The sequence below is a fragment of the Myripristis murdjan genome, chromosome 10 (assembly GCF_902150065.1).
Source record: "Myripristis murdjan chromosome 10, fMyrMur1.1, whole genome shotgun sequence".
NCBI classification, from domain to species: domain Eukaryota; kingdom Metazoa; phylum Chordata; class Actinopteri; order Holocentriformes; family Holocentridae; genus Myripristis; species Myripristis murdjan.
Genome location: NC_043989.1, coordinates 26,052,644 through 26,072,134, shown reverse-complemented (window position 1 = coordinate 26,072,134; position 19,491 = coordinate 26,052,644). Strand labels below are relative to the sequence as shown.

The window sequence follows — 19,491 nt, the reverse complement described above, 5'->3', positions numbered from 1 at the left end:
TAATGAGCAATTTATTTGAATGTGATGTCAGCCCTGTGACTCCACTGTCGATCCGCTGTCTTCATCTTTTCTGTGGACAATAAAAAATAGTTACAATAGTTGGCTTACATAAGTATTTTAAACCTGCACTATGCGGTTGTAGAACATATTAACTATTCTATCCAATCCAATCCAATCCACTTTATTTATATAGCACAATTTTAACAAACACAAGGTTTTCCAAAGTGCTGCACAGCAAGATAAAACACCACAAGATAACACAATAGAAGCAGAATAAAAAGGTTAAAAACACAGTAGGATAACACGATGAAATAAGATAAGATCAATTAAAATAAAATAAAATAAAGTAAAATAATAATAGTAATAACAATAATAATAATAATAATAATAATGAAACAAAATAGGATAGAATAAATAAAATATATAAAAATATTAAAATAAAATAATAAAATACAATAAAATAATAATACAATTATAATTTTAATACATTAGCTTTAATCCTAAAGCTAATGTATGTGTCTTTGTGGAGACTTGTTGAGACGTAACGATGTAAACCAATAAACCTCACACACACCAGCCATGTTGCCCATTTCTTCAACTGTGCAAAGGACTGGACATGGATTTTGGCAACAAAATCCATGTCGGACTCAAGATCTGATGCTTCCTCTAATTTTTAAAAGAAGCTCTACCTCCTATGTTCCTGAAAATCACAATGGGTGAAGTGAGCGGGTGCAGCAACCGAGGAAGTGGCGACACTAAGCCAGAAAGGCCATCTTCGGAGTCAAAAAGAGAGCATGATAGGAGAGATAACAAAGCAGGCCATGGTTGGTTTAGCTTAGCTTTTGGCCTGCAGGCCCAGGGCTTAGCAGATTTTGTCCTGGACCGGCGTCTGCCCTGCCGTGACGTAGACTCTTAGACGGAGGGGGAAGAGACAGGAGGCGCTTCTCATCTCTTAAATTTGTGCCTCCTCATCTCCTCACTCCTCTGTCCTCCAACTTGTTACCCAGGAATCGATCTCTGTCCACCATCTTTAAGGATGTCTCAGCTCATTAAACATGCATTCAGGAGGAGGAGGCTTGAGCGAAGAGACACAGGTGTATACTCAGTCTTTTCTCTTTTTTTTTTTCATATAAATTCTCTGGCATTTGAAATCACAGCAGAATCACCACTTAATAAACGTGAATGCGGATGTTTCTCCTGACCTACAAGTTACATTTATTTGTGTCATTCCAGCGCTGGTGTTTGACGGTTGTTTTGCCACAGATTAAAGTGTTCAGATATCCTACATTTTCCCAAATAATTGTTTCACCTTTCGCTGTGTAATACCGAGCAGAACAGCTGTCGCACACAAACAAACAAAGCATGTTTTTTTCCCCCTCCATTCCCTCAATTTATTTTCTTCAGTGGTACAAAAAAAAAAAAAAAAAAAAAAAAGAAGAAGAAGAAAGATGAGGGGGAAAAGAAATGAGCATGTATAAACTGAGAAATGAGAAGATGATAAGATAGAATTGCGCGTTCTGCATCGGTAAATCACTACCACATTAATTGCACTGTCTGTTCAAGACACATCAGTATAATTCCTGTAAACCAATGAAGGCGTCACTAAGAGCACTGACTGGCTGCGTTTTTCAGGGTCAGCTGCAACAACAGGAGGGCGATGCTGTTCTTTCAGCACCGACAGAGCAAATACCAAGATCTCCTTTGCAACTTGCTGCAGTGGGTTCATGGAAATCGTGGTCTTAACTTTGAGAGGCATTTGTCTTGACCATGATCTCATTTATGATACCAAGACATCGCAGTTAATTTGATCTATTGATGTTTAAAATTCCTGTGCATCACACCTTTATGTAGATAAATAAAGCCAAAAACACATGCATAAGCACACATTAAAAAAATATATATATATATTCTCCCTTAAGCAGATGTTGGCCATATTGAACACTAGCCAAGCCACTCATACATGGTGTTATATCCCTCGCTCGATATTAATCCATGAAACTGATATGCACTGTTCCACCAAGAATTCAGTGTAAGGCTGCATATATGGAACAGAAAGCTCCTTTAAGCGCATTAACCCGTATCTCTGTTTTGTGCTAACCCGCACTTCATCTCACTCTATCCTTCCTAATCTACAGCATTAATTTCCCATTTCCTTATATTCATATATCGCACCGTCCTTAGTGTCTAATCTGATATTGAATTTTCCAGGCGAAGTTTCTATAAGGCTGGGAAATGTTTGGCGATGTGGTTTTTGCTTTATCCAGCATCCATTTTGGTGCCTCCTTGTATTTTTGAGTGGGGCTTTTTCCTCCGTCTTATTCTCCCTACCCTTTGTTCTAGTTTTTAGTCGTCCCGGGTCATTCTTTTCCTGACCCAAACAAATAATTGAGAGGCTAAAAGCACAGACAGGCGCAGGATCTCCAAGAGACTTTCGCACAGAGAAGCAAATGTCATCTCGTCTCCGGCCTCCTCGCCACTGTTCACTCGCCACGATGATTCATTATTCCATTTCAAACCTACTGAGAACTTCCTTGATCCTAATCCTCCCATGTGGGCAGAAACTGGAATTATTACTGGATTTGTGTACATTTACGATGGCTTTTTCGCATAATGAGACTTGGGGAAAAAATGCTGTTGGGATTCATAAGCCCAGGTCCTGGGAGAGGTTGAGTAAGCCAGCAGACTTTGTCCTTCCTTGCCCTTTCCTGCTTCCTTCTCCTTTCAGAGCAACTTTGTGGAAATTCCTCAGCCAGAAAGTCTTCAGTGAAAGCAGGCATCTCGCAGCTTTCTGCCTTCATTTGCTCCGGGTCCCCCGCTGTGTCGACATCCTTTGAACATTCGCATTCACATTCGTTTATAGCTTGAAGGTCACACGAGTTCGCTTACAGTTCAACCATATGCTTTTACTCTGTGGCATCGCATTCAGCATTTCCACATTTTCGGGCACAAAAACTGAGAGAACTTTACTGTTAAGTGTCGGAGATTTCATTTCAAACTTGTCATCAGTGCCATCATGTCACCTTAGGGGAACGGGGGGAACACTCTGGCCTTGAGTGACCCGGGCCAACGTGCAAAGCCAAATTTTTACAAATGAGCTGCCGTGGCTTGCGGGATCCAAACAGAAAGTCTTAACGTGTTGGCCCGTTTTAAACATTCCTGCAGCCGTCATTAATTGGGCCCCAGCCAGCAGGTTATGAGACAGCCGTGACTCCCCATTTGTTATCGGCCTCTCCAATGTGAATGGTCTCAGGAGCTCTGCCCTATGGAATATTATCCTCAGACAAAAACCCTATTTCCCAGAAGGCTCGTGTTACTGACATGTCCTGGCTCTGAAAAGCCTCTTGTTAACAACAGCTGTAAAGTGAGCTCGTTCAGCCCAAATTCTATCGCTCTTTCTCAAGTTTAATCTCTCTATTTCTCTCTCTCGCTCTCTTTCTTTCATTTCTCTCTCTTTTTTCCTCTCCCTGTCTCTCTCTCTTTGTTTTCCTTGCACATGGGGGAGGATTCCACAGTAATTAAAGGCAAAAAAAAAAGACTTTGAAGTCAGATACTTTGCCTCTGGCTTTAGTTTTGTTGTTTTGGTGGTTGTGTTTTTTGTGGGCATGTTGTCATAATGACCCACAGATTCAGCCACTGGACACTGTCATCTTGTTAGGCAGCAGCTGCAGTGCGGCATGAAAGCCTGTGTAATGTTTTTTTTTTTCTTTTTCTTTTTCTTTTTTCCCAAACCAAGCACTTCTTCATATTTAGAAGTCAGCCTTTGCCTCTGATGTGTGGGATTTCTTAACATTTATGTTCCCTTATCTCATTGACTCTTTCTGTTTTCGAAGACTGTGTTCCTGAACTTGAGTTTGACCTGAGATACAATTAGTGTAACTTTCCTGTAGCGAAGGAACAATGAATTCAGCCCATGCCTCGGGTCGGGGAGTAACACATTACACTGTAACATACACATACACTATAAGGAGAGGACCTAGATTTCACAATTGCTAATGTGTCACAGTTACTGACAGGAGCACAGACACTGCATTTCCATTAACCTTTTTTATGTGCATGTTGCTGTATTAAATAAAAAAAATGCTTGATGGAAACAGCAAATGAAACATACAGTCCCCAAAATGCAACTAAAAGTTTTTATGCTCACTCAAGGTGGATAAATGTTTGATTTGAAAAAAACAGAACATGTTTGCTGAATAAATACAGGATGCGTGCGTATAACAGGTACAGGTGGACAGAGGACAAAAACATGACATTGCTTTGTCTCAAATATGCAAATAATGGTACGACCGGGAGACAGGTGTCTGTCCGTTTCTGCAAATCTTGACACAGCCATGTGCTTCGCAAACAAACCGGGTGCCTGGAGCCAAAGGCAGACGATAGTGACGCAGTAGGATACGTCGTCATTCAGCACCCATGGGAGGCTAGGCTTTATTCACCGGAACAGTTCTTATGGAAATGGATCTTAATTCAGTTGAAATGTATTGAAACAAGGCAGAATAAGGCAGATCAGCCCGCTAGTATCCAGAAGATGACAAGAAAACTCTGAAAACAAGCTGATCAACCTTGGAAACAAGAAGGAAATCTCTAGAAGTATCTCATCCCCAGATTTTTTTTTACCTTGTTTGAAGAAAAAAAGGAAGATTTTAATATAAAATATCAGACAAAATGGCATTTTGGGTGAAGATTGTTTGCAATAAACCCATTTTGTGAATTAGCTGATCATTTAATTACATATTGCAGAGATTTTGACGAGAGCACAAACAACTGAAAATAGGCTGCAAATAGTCAATTTGTGCATTTGAGAGGATTTCAGCACTGAATACGGCTTGAGGCAGCATTTGTAACGCTTTTGATTTTGAGAGTAGCTTTCCTGACCTAATCCCAGACAGTGGCTGCTGTAATAGCTGAAATTAGCTTTTTTTTTTTTTTTTAGATTCTTATTTATTTATCCTTTCTCAAAACGAACCACGATGGTCTTTAGACAAGGGAGACCCAGGAGTTCCTCGACACTGTGAAGTCGTGTGACTGGGTGATGATCTAACCCAACATGATGGGCTGTCAGCAGCTGCAGTTGTGGCTGTGCCGAGATGGACAGAATAAGGACCGAAGGAGAGAAAGAGAGAGAGAGAAGAGCCCCAAAGAGGACAGAAAAAATTGAGAATGACAGAAGGAGAGGGATAATACGGGAGCGGAGAATGACAGACGAGAGCGAGAAATATATTAGAGGTCGGGCCCGAGCGGAGCCACTTCACCAGGCTGCCCCCTCTCAACACGTGCCTCACGTCTGCTTCCATCCCATCACCCTCCTCCATCATCTCTCTTTCTCTCACTCTCTCTCTCTCTCTCTCTCGCTCTCACCCTCTCTCACTCTCGTGGGCATGGCACATCCATTGCTGAATGACTGAATGAACGCATTTCCTTATGCTAATCCCCCTGCCTGCCCCGTCGTGTGCCTCATGCAACTGAGATGCAATTCATCACTCACTTCTCCTGTTTTTTCATTTATTTATTTATCTATTTCCCTTCCCTGCATTTCTGATCGTTCTTCCTCTCTCTCCACCTCTCTCACTTCCTTTGTCCCTTTTCAATTCCCGCCTTGTCCGCAGCAAACGTTTTGAATAGACGTCTGCACCAAAACGGAGACCTAAATATAATTTTCGGATGAGCTCTTACTGAAGCCCTCGTGTCAGACACTATTATGAAAATGTTGTGCCTGTTTGGGCTGATGTTGATCTTGGTCACCTCCTGCATGTCACCATCCATCAAATGCTTGCCGGCAACTTCTCTCATCCACCGCCCTCCCCTTTTTTCTCTCGCTCTCCCTTCAATGTTTTTTTTTTTCCTCTCCCTCCCTCTCTCTCTCTCTCTCTCTCTCTCCCTCTCTCTCACTCTCTGTGGCGCTCTTTGATGTCTGTTGTGTGTTTTAATGAGTTTGTTGTAGACAGTCGCTCTGCTTCTTCCTCCCTCTGCCACTTGTCCTGCCTGCCCGGCTGAAGCCACGGGAGTGCCAACACGCACATCAGCCTGAACTCCATCTATTTACATGCAGGAACACACACACACACACACACACACACACACACAGCACAGAGGTGCACACACAAACGAGCATATGCATTTGCACAAGTGCACAAGCCCCAAGCAGATATGCGTATTTCCAACACCGTCACACACATATATGCACACACACGTAGATCACAGCACATGCGATGTCACATATACATAATTTGATTATGCACACATACACACACACCGACACACACATTCACAAAGGTTTAGTGTGTGTAGATGCTCATTTAACAAGGATGCAAATGTATGCATTAACAGATGCCTGTCCATACACACACACACACTCACATGCACACCATGGCTTTGTGCCTGCACACGCTCATCTATACTGGCTTGCAAATGCATGCACTCGCTCAAAGACAGAGGCAGACACACACACACACACACACACACACACTCAGGACACAGGAGTTTGTTTCACTGCGGTCTCATGGGAGGCAGCTGTGTTCTGATGTATTAATCATCTCTGTCTCCAGCTTGCTAATTAATGACCCATCTGTCCCCTCTCACTGATGTTCCACTTCAAACTCTCTTACACACACAAACACACACACACACACTCAAACACACACATATACAGACACACATGGCTGCCAACCCGCTGAATGCTCAAGCGATTCTGATGCAACTCTTACCGCTTACTTTTAGGAAGACAGATATAGTTTTAACAGACTAAGGATACACACGCTCTCATCTGCACTCGAGCCTGAAGGCGGGACCAGGCACCCCCCCCACCACCCCACCCATCCAATCAAGCACCCACCCACCGCCTCGCTCGTCACATTAATAGGAGCCTAGACTATTTTTGGGAACTTTTTCAGGCAGGATCCAAAAGAGCCCTCTCCTCATCAGTTGCTTTTAGGTGGTTGACGGTGTGCGATCAGACCAGTAAGGCTTGTCCGTCTGTGTGTGTGTGTGTGTATGTGTGTGTTTGTATGTGCAATGTGTGCGGGTGTGTGTGTGTGTGTATTCGTAGGCTTATCAGGTGAGCCCGGGCAGAGTGTCAGACGCGGTAATGGAGGCTTCAAAGACAAGCGCTGCGGTGAGTTCCCCGGCTGCCTTTAAACACCCCCCACTCCCCTTTTCACCCATTTCCTCTCCCTAATGTTGGCACCCAGACAGACAGACAGACAGGTAGACACACCGGTTGCTACAGGTTTTTCGGGGAGGGGTGGTGGGGTCAGGTAAGGGGCTGACGAGCCAGCAAGTGAGTGCAAAGTCAAGAACAATGCAGGAAGCCGGTCAGAGTCGTGGCCAGGTGCAGGTCCAGCCCGTCTCCCTCTTCCACTTTGCATGAGCACATCCGCTTCAAACGCCCCGCCGCGTGTCTGCTGCTTTGCTCTGCCGCTCTCTTTGTAGCTGCGGTTGTTGCCGTTTGCTGTTGTTGTTGTTGTTGTTGTTTTGATGCTTGTTCTTGCCACTGCCGCCGCCGTCGCTGATTTGCTTCCTTTTGAACGTCAGTTTTATTCATGACTCGCTGTTCCGTTCACTCCTCGTTTTCATTACCATCTCGTTGTGGCTGTGGGCGCGTTTGCGCGAGCACATGTGTGTGTGTGCGCGTGTGCCTGTGCGAGCGTGCTTGTTGGTGTGTTTTGCTTCACATCTGCGAATGTTTTTGAAGGGGCAGTAATTGAGCGTTTGATAATTAGAATCATCAGTGGGGGCTGACTGGTTTCATCTTTTAAATTCATACGGTTGTTTGCACGGCTTGAAAGTAAACTATGATGCCATCAGCAGATTCAGTTACTGTCCAGTACACAAAAATAACTGCCACGTCAGCAGTTACAGTTTGCAAAGATACAGGGAATGACATCTCTGTGATCGGGTTTTAAATTTGTTCGTATGCTGATGTCAGGCATGGAGGATCCAGTCTGAAAGTGACCATGGTTCGTGTCAGTACTGAATGGTCAGTTTGCCAGCCGGATTAGGTAAATACTACTTTAGTGTGAACCTGTTTTACTCACTGCTCTTATTTTCTTTCGGGTCAGTGGTGAAATTGCATCTGTCTTTTTATTTCGACACATTGTCATGTCTTATCAATAGAGGATATAGCCATTGTAGAATCTACGCACACTGGGTACCTCTCATGATTAGTTTTGTCTCGGCCACTGCTATGACATAGCTTTGTCACGGGCTGTGAATCAGACCCATATACTGAACTGAACTGTCTCAAATAACAGATTGCCAGACTATCAGCGGCATTGCACAGTTGCATACAGCAAAGAGTAGGACTTCTGCAGTGGATACAGCTGCAAAGACTTGATTGCTGTGAGCTGTATGATCAGAGTCAACCCCATTGTATTGGTTGTTGCTTTGAAAGCTAGTGTGTTACATTAGGCATTGACGGTCGTGATGCCAGAACTAGAATTGGAGTAGAACGGACATTAAAGTGTTTGCTGTGGTCATTTGGCCAGTTCAGAATAAAATGGGGATTGTGGTTATTGCTACAGTGACAGTCACACTCTCTTGAGGACTGAGAAGATATCTTTTGCCGTGGGTTCTTGCTAAAAGAAGGAAATAAACGCTAATCATTACCAGCAAGTGGAATATGGAGGTTAGCCCGGTGCAACAGCCTCGGTTCTTCAGTTCCAGTGGCAACGATGCACATGAGAATCACGGCTGCTCCAGCCGTCCTGCCTGGTTGATTGGAATAGTTCTCCTCCAGTTTAAGTTCTGTTGTAGTGCCACACAGTTCCCTCACACTCACACTAAAGCTGTCAGTATCTATGAATGAAGTGATATGCATGTCTCAGGGATGCACCTATGCCAACACTGTTAGAGAATTTATCAAAACCCCTCAAACCAAGAGCATCATGTAACATATCAGAACTTAAAGCAAAGATTCCATTAAAATTTTTGATTTCTCTAACACAGAATGACTAGTATCTAATGAATCAGTTCAGCATTGGCTACCGTTTAAAACTGAATTCTCAGATTGTGAAAAAAAGTGGTATCGGTGCATCCTAACCTTGCACGCTGTTCTGTCTGCAGTCTGTACGCTGATGTTCTGTCCCCATGCTCTCCCTCTTCCTCCTCTTCCCCATTCTGTCAACAGCAAACCCTGGAGAACAACCTGACCAACCTGGTGAAGAGGAACAGCGAGCTGGAGAATCAAATGGCCAAGCTCATCCAGATCTGTCAGCAGGTCGAGGTATGACACATCACACGCTTTGGCAGGGGGGATATTTGTGGGAGGCTTGAACCCTAGTGGGTTCGTTGGAGAATGGCTTCTTGAAAACTCATGGCCACCCTGAATGTGTGTGTGTGTGTGTGTGTGTGTGTGTGCACGCATACTGTGCATACTCAGCAATCGTCTACTGCTCTCGAGTTGTGTCAAACTTCTAAAACAATTGCATAAGAAACCTCGGTTTCAATTTACCATTCTTGGCCCAAGAATTTTAAAGGCGTGAAGCCAGAGTCTGCCTTGACTCTCTCTCTCTCTCTCTCTCTCTCTCTCTCTCTCTCTCTCTCTCTCTCTCTCTCTCTCTCTCTCTCTCTCTCTCTCTCTCTCTAGAGAGTAGAAAAGCCATTAACACCCAGGTCTGGCACTGTTATTGATTGTATACAGCACAGTTCCTTTGGCGCTGGCTGCTGCTCTGACACCAGGCTCCCAGCACTTTGTCTCTCACTCAGGAGCACTTTTGATTGAGGAAGGGCAGTGCTGCAAATTGGACCTGTCTCTGATTGTCTTGTTCTTTCTTCGGCCTTTTTTTTTTTTCTTTCCTGCTTTCTTGCTTTCCCACTTCTTAATCTCTTCCTTTCCCTCTTGATTGGTTGTCCTAGCAATAAAATCAGCGCTCCCCTATTTCTGTCCCCTTCTTTAGCTGCTGATCAAAGATTGATTAGTCTCAAGACTCTCAAAATGAATTTCATTTTTCTGTAGTGGGTTCATGAAAGGTCAGTATAGCCACAAAATTTCCAGCCCATTTACGTATATTAAAATAAATTAGAAACCAAGAAACCATATCAGTGAAGCCAAAACAGATACATTATTGATAACCTAAATTTATTATTGCACTTGACTCTTTAATATCATTGAAATTTCCCTTTGTAGAAGTGTTGCATGCTGCCTTGCTGGCTGCGTATTCAGTCAATGATTGTGAAAAACACATGGTACCCTGTAATGGCCTTGGTGAACTGTTGTACTTTGCCAGTAGCGCCCCTCAGGACAATCTAACTTAAACCATGACTCAACAATAAAAGAGCAAGGCCTGGCACTGGAGTAGCCCTCAGAGGAGCTGTCCACTCACACATTCTTAAAGCGGCTGTTGTCTGCTCAGGGCAACTTCAAACACGGGAATGATGACTTAAATGTGGACATGGTCACAACAAGAGGCTCCTGTGCTGTGTTGTTTCAACGTGATAACCCAACTCTGCCCTAAATGTACGACCTGGCTCTCTTCAGGGTCAGCAGCTTACCTGTGCCTTATTATGCAGTTTTGCTTTTAAAGGGACAGTTCACCAGTTCTAAAACAGATGCTGTTTTTTTATTGACCCTTTAAGTGGTGTGTCGGGCAGTAGCTGGCCTCTTCTCAGTGTTCCAGTAAAGAGCAAGCTCAGAGTAAAACTCCATGTCATAATAATAATGATTTATTCCATATTTTAATATAAAGGCTGCTTATATATTACATAGTACTGCAAAGGTCATCTTTGAGTACTACATTTGTATCAAAATGTATCAAAATCTTGACTCCCCTCCCCCAAAATCCAGGGTCAGATACATATTAAGGACTAATTTGTGATAGGTGTTATAGACTAACTACATTACAAAATAAATAAATAAATAAACAAATAAAGAAATAAGAAAAAGAATAAAAATAAATTGATAGAGTTGAGAAAAAGAGAGAAAAAAGGGGAGAAATTACATAAGTATATAAAGAGTTATGCAGCCACAGATATTCTAACCATAGAGACCTTAAAAAGACCTTAAAAAATAACAATATGGGGTGATGGACTAGTGCTGTTAACAGTCCACAGGAAGTGCAAGGCCAGCAACATATCTAAGAAACGGAGACCATGTTCCATCGAATTTTTGACAAGACCCATGCACAGCAACAACTTTTAACAGGTTGAACTCCAATGTCCATGAACTTTCCCCTCAAGGAGCTTCAAAGTTAGAGAGACTTTTTTAAATGTCACACACATATTCTTTATCCCCTGGTTGCAACTTTTCACTGAGGCTTCATCACACTTATATTGTGGGAAATATTCAGTCCCAAGATGCCTTTGTTTTATGGCTGCAGCATCACATCAAACAGAATATATCTAGACGTCTTGTGCATCATTTTACACACATTTCTCTGTAAGTCGGCAGCACATATTTGGTATCGTTGGAAACCTTGGGATCTCTCCTAGAATTTAAAATAATGTTCTGCGGGTTTGAACAAAGCTCAGCCACACAGCAATGGCACACCCACTTGTAGGAGCTGTACTGAAGAGGTTTAGGGATATCTAAACAATGGCAGGAGTCTGATAGTTAACTGGTGCCATCCATCCAACAGTGAGAGGATAGAACCACTACTGCCCTACGACTGAGGGGGTTTGTAAAATAATATCAGATATTTTAAAACAGGTGAATTATCCCTTTAACTTTTTTGTATTTTCTGTGCACCTCTGTGTCGTGAGTGTGATTTTAGCATGCAGTGAATTACCAGGACCACAGTACAGTCAGCAGTTTAATTCCCACCGGTGCCACCCATACAAGAAATTTATTCCCTCAAGTCAAGGTGGATAAGATTATCTGTCAAACGGCATATATCTTCGACCTGGAAACTTTATTTGACTTGTCAGAAACCAATAATGCGGCACGGCTCACCGTGTTCGATTTAGTGACACCTCAGAGTATTTACACTCTCGTGTCCTGAGGTGAACCTGGACCCGCTGGCAGAGAATTACGCCTCGGCCGCTCTCAGTCGCTGCCGGTCCCTTGCGTTTGAGCCCGTGCTGTGATTTAATGGAAGTGCCGTGTGAGGCCAGCCGGAGAGCGGCAGCGCTTAGCCCTCTAATGCTGGCAGAGTTGTGTCACTAACATGTGCATGCGCTAATGCACACGCAGCGGCACACACTCTGTCTTAATGCACTCGCTCTTAATAAACACCATAATTTCTCGCTGAGATTTGACATTAATGGCCACGGAGGACAAATGCACTTCGGTGCCGCCATCACTCCACGTGCAGTTCATTTCTTATTAGCCAGGCTTGACTCCATTTTCTCAGAGTTGCTCCCGAGGTCCGCGATAGTGACTTGTGCGGCCAGTCATCCAATCAAATTAAATGATCGCAGCGTGATTCATTAACTACAGAGGGAACGGTACGTCACCGATGCTGGGGGAAAAATTGTCTGCCTCCTCCCCCCTTTTCTCTCCGTCTGCATGCCAATGTACCGCCACCACCAAAAAACAACAACAACAGCATCTCATCACTTATTCATTGAAAAGAATTGAGGAGCGAAGTTATGGGGGTGAATATGCTCCATCGACTGTTAAGCAAATTACAAAAAAAAAAAAAAAAAAACTAAGTTTGCCCCATTGCCCTAGTCAGAGCTTCTCTTTTATGTGATGTCAATGTCAAAAGGCTGGCTTAATTATTAACGGGAGAAATGAAGCGGGGTAATATTTTCAGGCAAGCTTGCATTAATGCACACTGGCTCCTAATGGATGGCAGGAGACGAGGAAAGAGAAGGGAAAAGGAAAGGAAAGGTTAGGAAAGAAGATCAGGAGGAGAGGCGGGGAAGCAAATAGAAAAGGAAAGAAGAGGAGAGGGAGTCGAGTAATAGCGTTGGCAAGGGGAAAGGGAAGAAGAGGAGAGACGGGATGAATGTTAGCGTGACTACCCGTGATCTTTTTGACCGGAACAGATACAAGCACTGTGCAGGAGAATACACTCACTAATAATGCAACACAACAGAGAGAGGGGAAGGGAGAAAAAAACAGAGATTTGGGGAGTAAGAGAGGTGTGCGCAAAGTAAGAAATCTCCGAAGGGGTTTGAGCATGACCTGGATTCCTCTCCTCCTTGTTTGTCTCGTACTGTATTGGTGTCGAAGATATGATCAAACACAGTGTGAATCAGCTTTCAGAGTGCCAGCACACGCAGCGGCAGTGCAGCTGCATTCTCCCGGGGTTTCGCTTCAGGGAGTTATTATCCTGCCGCTGGACTTTAAAGTGATGCATTCACTTGATAATGCACTGGAAGTTTCCACCTCGAGAGGCCCCTACCCTCACAGCAATGTTTGCTGTAGTATTTTTAAATCTGTTGTGCTTAATGAATATCAGATCAAAGTGCGGTGTTCTTGCAAACAGAGACTCGTCGAGAGGACAGCGTGACGGTGCGACTCCTGAGTGTTTGCAGCAGTGGTCATAGAGCCAGCAGACACACTGTTGTCATCGATAATGTAGGAACGTGGGGACATCAACACATGATAGCTGGCAGCTTCACAAGTAAGAGGCCAGGAGAAAATACCCTGGGCTTCAAACATGATCAACATAATGTTTCAAGGATGGAATCTCTTTGGGATTAGCTGATGTGATTTAACTGTAATGGTTTTAGTTTGTAGTCCTAATTTCCTGATGTCCACACATCCGCACATTGGTACCCATTCATATTAGAGCAATCATAGCCAAATTTTGGAACCTTGAGAGAGCGGGTTGTGTTGTGAATTCAAAAAAATATTGATAAGATTCTGTAGAAGAGTCTGCAGAAAAATCCTTCCTTTACTGCTTGTTGCAAGTGTGCATCTGGGTGAGAGTGAAAGAGAGAGAGAGAGAGAGAGCAAAGCCTCATTACCCCGACTGCGCTCACCGCTTCCAGGCCGGCTCACACAGTTCAAGCCTCCCGTTGAGAGAGGTGTATCTAGAAATATTCCCTCCTCCCTCCTTCTCCTGGTGAGGAATACGCTACACCACACACACTAGAGAGAGGCGTGTGTGTCTCCGTCACATTCTTCTTCGTTCGACTCTGCTCAGGATGTGGATGAGGACGAACATGGAGACACAACGCCGGCTGCTGTGAATATCACACTGCCCCCTTTTATGGTGGATTTGGTGGTGGAGAGCAGTGAAGAGAGTTATCACAGCTTCCTGGCCAAGGCTTCACAGCTAGTTGGCGAGCAGATATGACTGTGATAGGCTGGAGGTTGTACGGGCAGGTTTAGGAGGGGAGAGGACATGCTAGAATGTTCTAAATGAATAACAGCATTGAAAATGAGTGGTTTACACTGTATTTTTTCACTGAAACTACATTTTATGTTATTCCAGACAGAGTAAAGTACTGAAAAAGGTACCTTTGGGTACCCGTGCTGGTATTGGTTCAAATGTGAACAGTACCCAACCCTAGTGATTGGACCCACAAAACAACTAGGTTCCTCCACATGTCTTGGCTTTTAACCCTATAAAGCCTGAACTATGAAAGAATTGGCAGAAAACTCCAATTTTTTGAAATTGAACCCTTTATTTAGTCCTATAACAATAAATATATATATATATATATATATATATATATACACAGTACAGGCCAAAAGTTTGGACACACCTTCTCATTCAATGCGTTTTCTTTATTTTCATGACTATTTACATTGTAGATTCTCACTCAAGGTCAGTCCGGACTGACTGACCTTCATTTCTTAAAGTAATGATGGCCACTCGTTTTTCTTTAGTTAGCTGATTGGTTCTTGCCATAATATGAATTTTAACAGTTGTCCAATAGGGCTGTCGGCTGTGTAGTAACCTGACTTCTGCACAACACAACTGATGGTCCCAACCCCATTGATAAAGCAAGAAATTCCACTAATTAACCCTGATAAGGCACACCTGTGAAGTGAAAACCATTTCAGGTGACTACCTCTTGAAGCTCATGGAGAGAATGCCAAGAGTGTGCAAAGCAGTAATCAGAGCAAAGGGTGGCTATTTTGAAGAAACTAGAATATAAAACATGTTTTCAGTTATTTCACCTTTTTTTGTTAAGTACATAACTCCACATGTGTTCATTCATAGTTTTGATGCCTTCAGTGAGAATCTACAATGTAAATAGTCTAAAATAAAGAAAACGCATTGAATAAGAAGGTGTGTCCAAACTGTATGATATATATATATATATATATATATATATATATATATCATACATCTCATACACCTTTCTGGTGTATGATATGATATGTACCTGAAGTGCCAATGGTATGGTCCAGGGTGAACAGGGGAAGTGTTCAAAGGTATACAACAGTATTTTGGTCAAGTATTGATTAAACTGAAAACGAAAAACGGAATTGAAAATGTGTATCATATATGATACAAATGGCTTTATAGGGTTAAGAACGTCTCCTGTCATCCTTTAAAAAACAGGGTAATGCTAAAGGTTACAAGTTGAATTAGCAAACAGTTCAGTTATGTTTGTGGAGTTGGAGAGCAGGAATCTCAAACATCAAGGGTTGTGTAGGGATTTATAGGCTTTTGAAGGTGATTGTTCTAACAAAGCAAAAAAAAAAAATGTTAAGATAAAAATAATCCTCTGAGACAGAGCAGAAGAACGACATTTATTGTAAGATCACATTAAAACACATATTCCTGCAGTCAATAGTATGATAACCACAGTCTCTACATAACCACAAGTCTGTAGAAGGAGTTCAAAAGTTAGTTGAGTACATGTTCATGTGACAGTCTGTACCATCGTCTCACCAGAGTGAAAGTTGACACGGCGTCCGCACTCGTCTATTGCTGTTACCTGTATTGTTTCCCTACCGCCCTTCTCGCAATCTGTTCTCCCTCCTGCCGTCTGGGAAGAAGCACAGGAGCATCTGTGCTCAATCCAGCAGAATGCTCGGTGGCTTCAGCAAGCAGCCAGGATCATCAACAGACTGTGTCCCCCCACGACCCCCCCCCCCCCCCCCCCCCCTCCCCCACCCTCCACCCCCTCCCACCCGTCAGCGCTGGTCACTCGCTGACAGACTTCAGCTGTCAACACTGAACTGAGACGTGCACACTTGGTGAACTGGGCTGCACTTTACAGATTGTGTTGATGACTGTGTTGTTGTGTTTCTCCTCAGTTTTCATGTTTTTTAGTGGTATCGCTTTTAGGAAAATTTAGATATATATTTACTTTTTTTTTTTTTTTTTAAATCTGTTCAAATATAATATTGTGCCATATTACATCGTAATCATTTTGTCAGTTTTGAACTCGATCCTGCACATTAGTGGCCCTCCTGTGCAGCTGTTAAGGGGAACATTAAGGCAAGTCACCTCCAAATCCAAGTCACTTAATTTGCACTATCATTATGTTCCCCTTTTATCCAGTCTGAGACTATTTAATGTAATTGATACATTTTGATCCATTCCAGAGCAAAAAAAAAAAAAAACATGTTGTCAGGTTCATTTCCTCATTGCTTAAGAATTAAAAACTACATGATCACATGATTCCAACATGTCACGTATGAGAAAGTCATGAGATAGCTAATAATTGTAATGACTTTTGAACATAAGCTTTTTTACGTCATGCCAGCAGCCATTCTGTGATGTTTTTTCTTTAATGGACATCTTGCTTTGACACAGAACTTTGCTGCTGCAGAAAACCAGAACATGAAAGGAGACACAGTTTGTATTTCCATTGTGCACGGTCTGAGGAGACTCTTGTTAATAGCAAATCCCAGGGAGCCGCCGCCATCATGCTTACATAATACCACTTTAAGGGCCTGTGCATCGGAGAAAACTCTTAACTTTGTCAGTATGGAGAAGCCCTCTCCTATCAGCTTATCCGATTTTCCTCCTTCCATCTCTCTCTCTCTCTCTCTCTCTGCCTTTGTGCGCTCTCTCAGGATGATGATGCTCGGCTTACCTTTGCATAACGGCCGTATCAGTTGTTCCGACGAGGCGCGCTCACCAGCAGCTTTTTAATGAGGGCTCTCTTGCCGCATTGGCAGCCGAGGTAACGAAGCACATCTCGCGGCGGGGTGGCATCGGCCTGACGCGGCGAATGTGGAGGAATCGGCATTTGAGGAAGCAGTCAAAGGAGCAGCAGGTCTTTTCCAGCCTCAGGACTTGTGTTGCATCCTGGGAGGAAAATAAATTAGCTTAATATGAGGGTTGTGTGCACCTGTAAGCAAGTGTGTATTAAGAGTGATGGACTCAGGAAATATTGCATTCCACTGAGGTCCAGTGGGCTTTTAGAGCAAAAACACGTGCCTCGATTAAATAATGTGCTGCAGTCAATAGACCAGGCCCGCAGGTTTATATATTGTGAAGTCTGCCCCGCTGTGTGGACGATTTACTTCAAATGCACGCCGTATGTAGGAGGCTTACAATGCCGCCTAATCCTTTGTATCAGGTGTGAATATTTTGTGAGATTTAGTTTCCTCTTTTAAGATTAAGTGGTCTGCTCTTTTTTTTCTGGAGTTTTCTGGAGTTTCAAAGCGAGTTGCAGGGCCAAAACAGCACTAAACAGCAGTGCAGCCGCGCTGGATCTAAATAAGCTCTTTTATCAATGCTTGTGCAGTGACGTAAGGCCTAATCCTAAACATTCATCCTATGGTTATTTGGGTGTTTGTGGCCAAGACCCCTGGATGATTTTTTTTTAATGTAATCCAGCAGTAAGATACACAGATGCATAGCACAAAAAAGCAGCCAGGAAATGCACACCATCCCTCACGCTTTGAAGAGAGAGCCATAATTCCTTGTTTGAGTCCACCACATGTTCTTCTTTCTTCCTTTTATTAAATTTGTGGACCTATGTATTTTTTCTTGTTTTAAGAATATTATTGGGTTGTCCCTCCCTCCATCCTTATATGTCCTCGGCTCTCAACCTTCCCCCTCTTCTTCCATATTTGCAACATTTCAGTTAAAAGGCAAATGACATTTCAAGGATCCAGAATAATGAAAAAATGTGCCCTCAAACAGAATTCACTTTGCCTCTCCTGCCTTTGACCTTCTGCAGGTCTGTCTGGGTTTATCTGTCTCAAAACCACAGCCAAGTCAAACTCGAATCCATGACGTTATCGAAACACTCTGGAGCTGCTTTGTTCAAAATGAATGGGGGGGGAGAGAATTATTTTTCTGGATCAAAGCTGTTAGCCACAAGCAGCCAGCTGTTAGTTTGCATATAAATGCTCAAACAAACGTTTTGTCGGCCCATAAAGTCGGCGTCCAAATTCACGGCCAGGGAAACAGTTACAGGAATCACGTCTTCGTGGCGTAACATCAGTGATATATGTCTTGTAGTTGCATATTCCTCTGGTCTTTTGCACCCGTAAAGCTATTTTTGCCCTGTTTTAAAGTCAGGTGCCACAGGGGTGTCGTAGATCTGTGTGAATTATCCCCACGTCTGTGCAGGGAATCAGGACCTGCATCTGTTAGAGAGGATCATGTCAGAGTGTGTGTGTGTATGTGTGTGTGTGTGTGTTTCTTGTGGAAGTGGATGTGCCAGTCCATCAGACACGACTTCTCAGGTTGATATTTCAGGCAACACTTAAGCGATTTTGACAAAACTCCCAGGGGTGCTGCATTTTGGCACCGTGTTGAGCTCTGATTATAATTGAAGGTCCTAATTTAAAACTTTGGAGGACCATAACTTATGAAACACGAAGGGACGATCTTGATTTGTTAGAAGGACAGCCACTTAGGCAGGATCTCTAGTCGTCAGAGGTCAGACGCAAGTAAGTGGAAAGTAGCCTCGGGCGTCTGGGTTGTGGGCCATGTGGACTCTTTTTTCAAATAATTTGCTCAAGCAAATACACGAAAAAGTCTGGTGGGATTCATTCTCTTTCGTTTTTAAGATTATTTTTTGGCTTTTCTCCTTTATTAGACAGTCACAGTGGAGAGAGACAGGAAGGACAGGGCAGACAGAGGGGACGACATGCAGTAGAGTAGTTGGTCCAAAACAATCATTAACATTACCATAGGTTTTCTTCAATTCACAGTTCAGTAGATGGTTGTTTGAACAATGATTTTCCTTTTTTTTTTCTTTTTTAAAGAAACAATCCAGGTTGGGTTGATTTTGTAAACTGTAGTCTGACTTAACAATTGCATTTTGTACTTTTAGCCAAAACTTTATATGCATTAATAAATGTGCAATAATGCAAGGCTACACTTTTTCAATTAAAACTGTTACCAAAAAGGTTGCAATCCATAGCACTCTGAGATCACTGCAACGTTAAGCCTTTTTTGTGGTTTTGTTTGGTTTTAAGAATCATGAAAGAATAGATCATGTGGTACCAATGCAAGATTAAATCAGAGCAGTTCACTTTTAGCTAATAGTTTAGGTTGAATGGGCCAGTTTCTGATTGACATATTAATGCAGTGAGTGAATTGTTGCTGCTCTTAGATCTGCTCGTGAAGCCAGCAGCTCCAAAAGCACCTGTTGCTGCTGCCGAGGTCGAGACATAACTCTTCATTCTGACCTCTGACTTCATCATCTTTCCATCAAATTGCACTCCTTTTGTTATAT

At 43.0% G+C, this 19,491-nt stretch overlaps 1 protein-coding gene across 3 annotated transcripts in view; it reads left to right on the top strand.

The window, feature by feature from the left end:
- Positions 1-19,491, top strand: part of mid2 (midline 2) — a 124,284-nt gene that overhangs the window by 54,684 nt on the left and 50,109 nt on the right. For 2 of the 3 annotated variants that reach the window (XM_030061659.1, XM_030061660.1), the window contains exons 3-4: positions 7,046-7,111; positions 9,125-9,220. In XM_030061659.1, coding sequence (XP_029917519.1) covers positions 7,046-7,111; positions 9,125-9,220 — 162 coding nt within the window. The remainder of the gene's footprint in view (positions 1-7,045; positions 7,112-9,124; positions 9,221-19,491) is intronic. The other variant, XM_030061661.1, reaches the window with a different exon arrangement.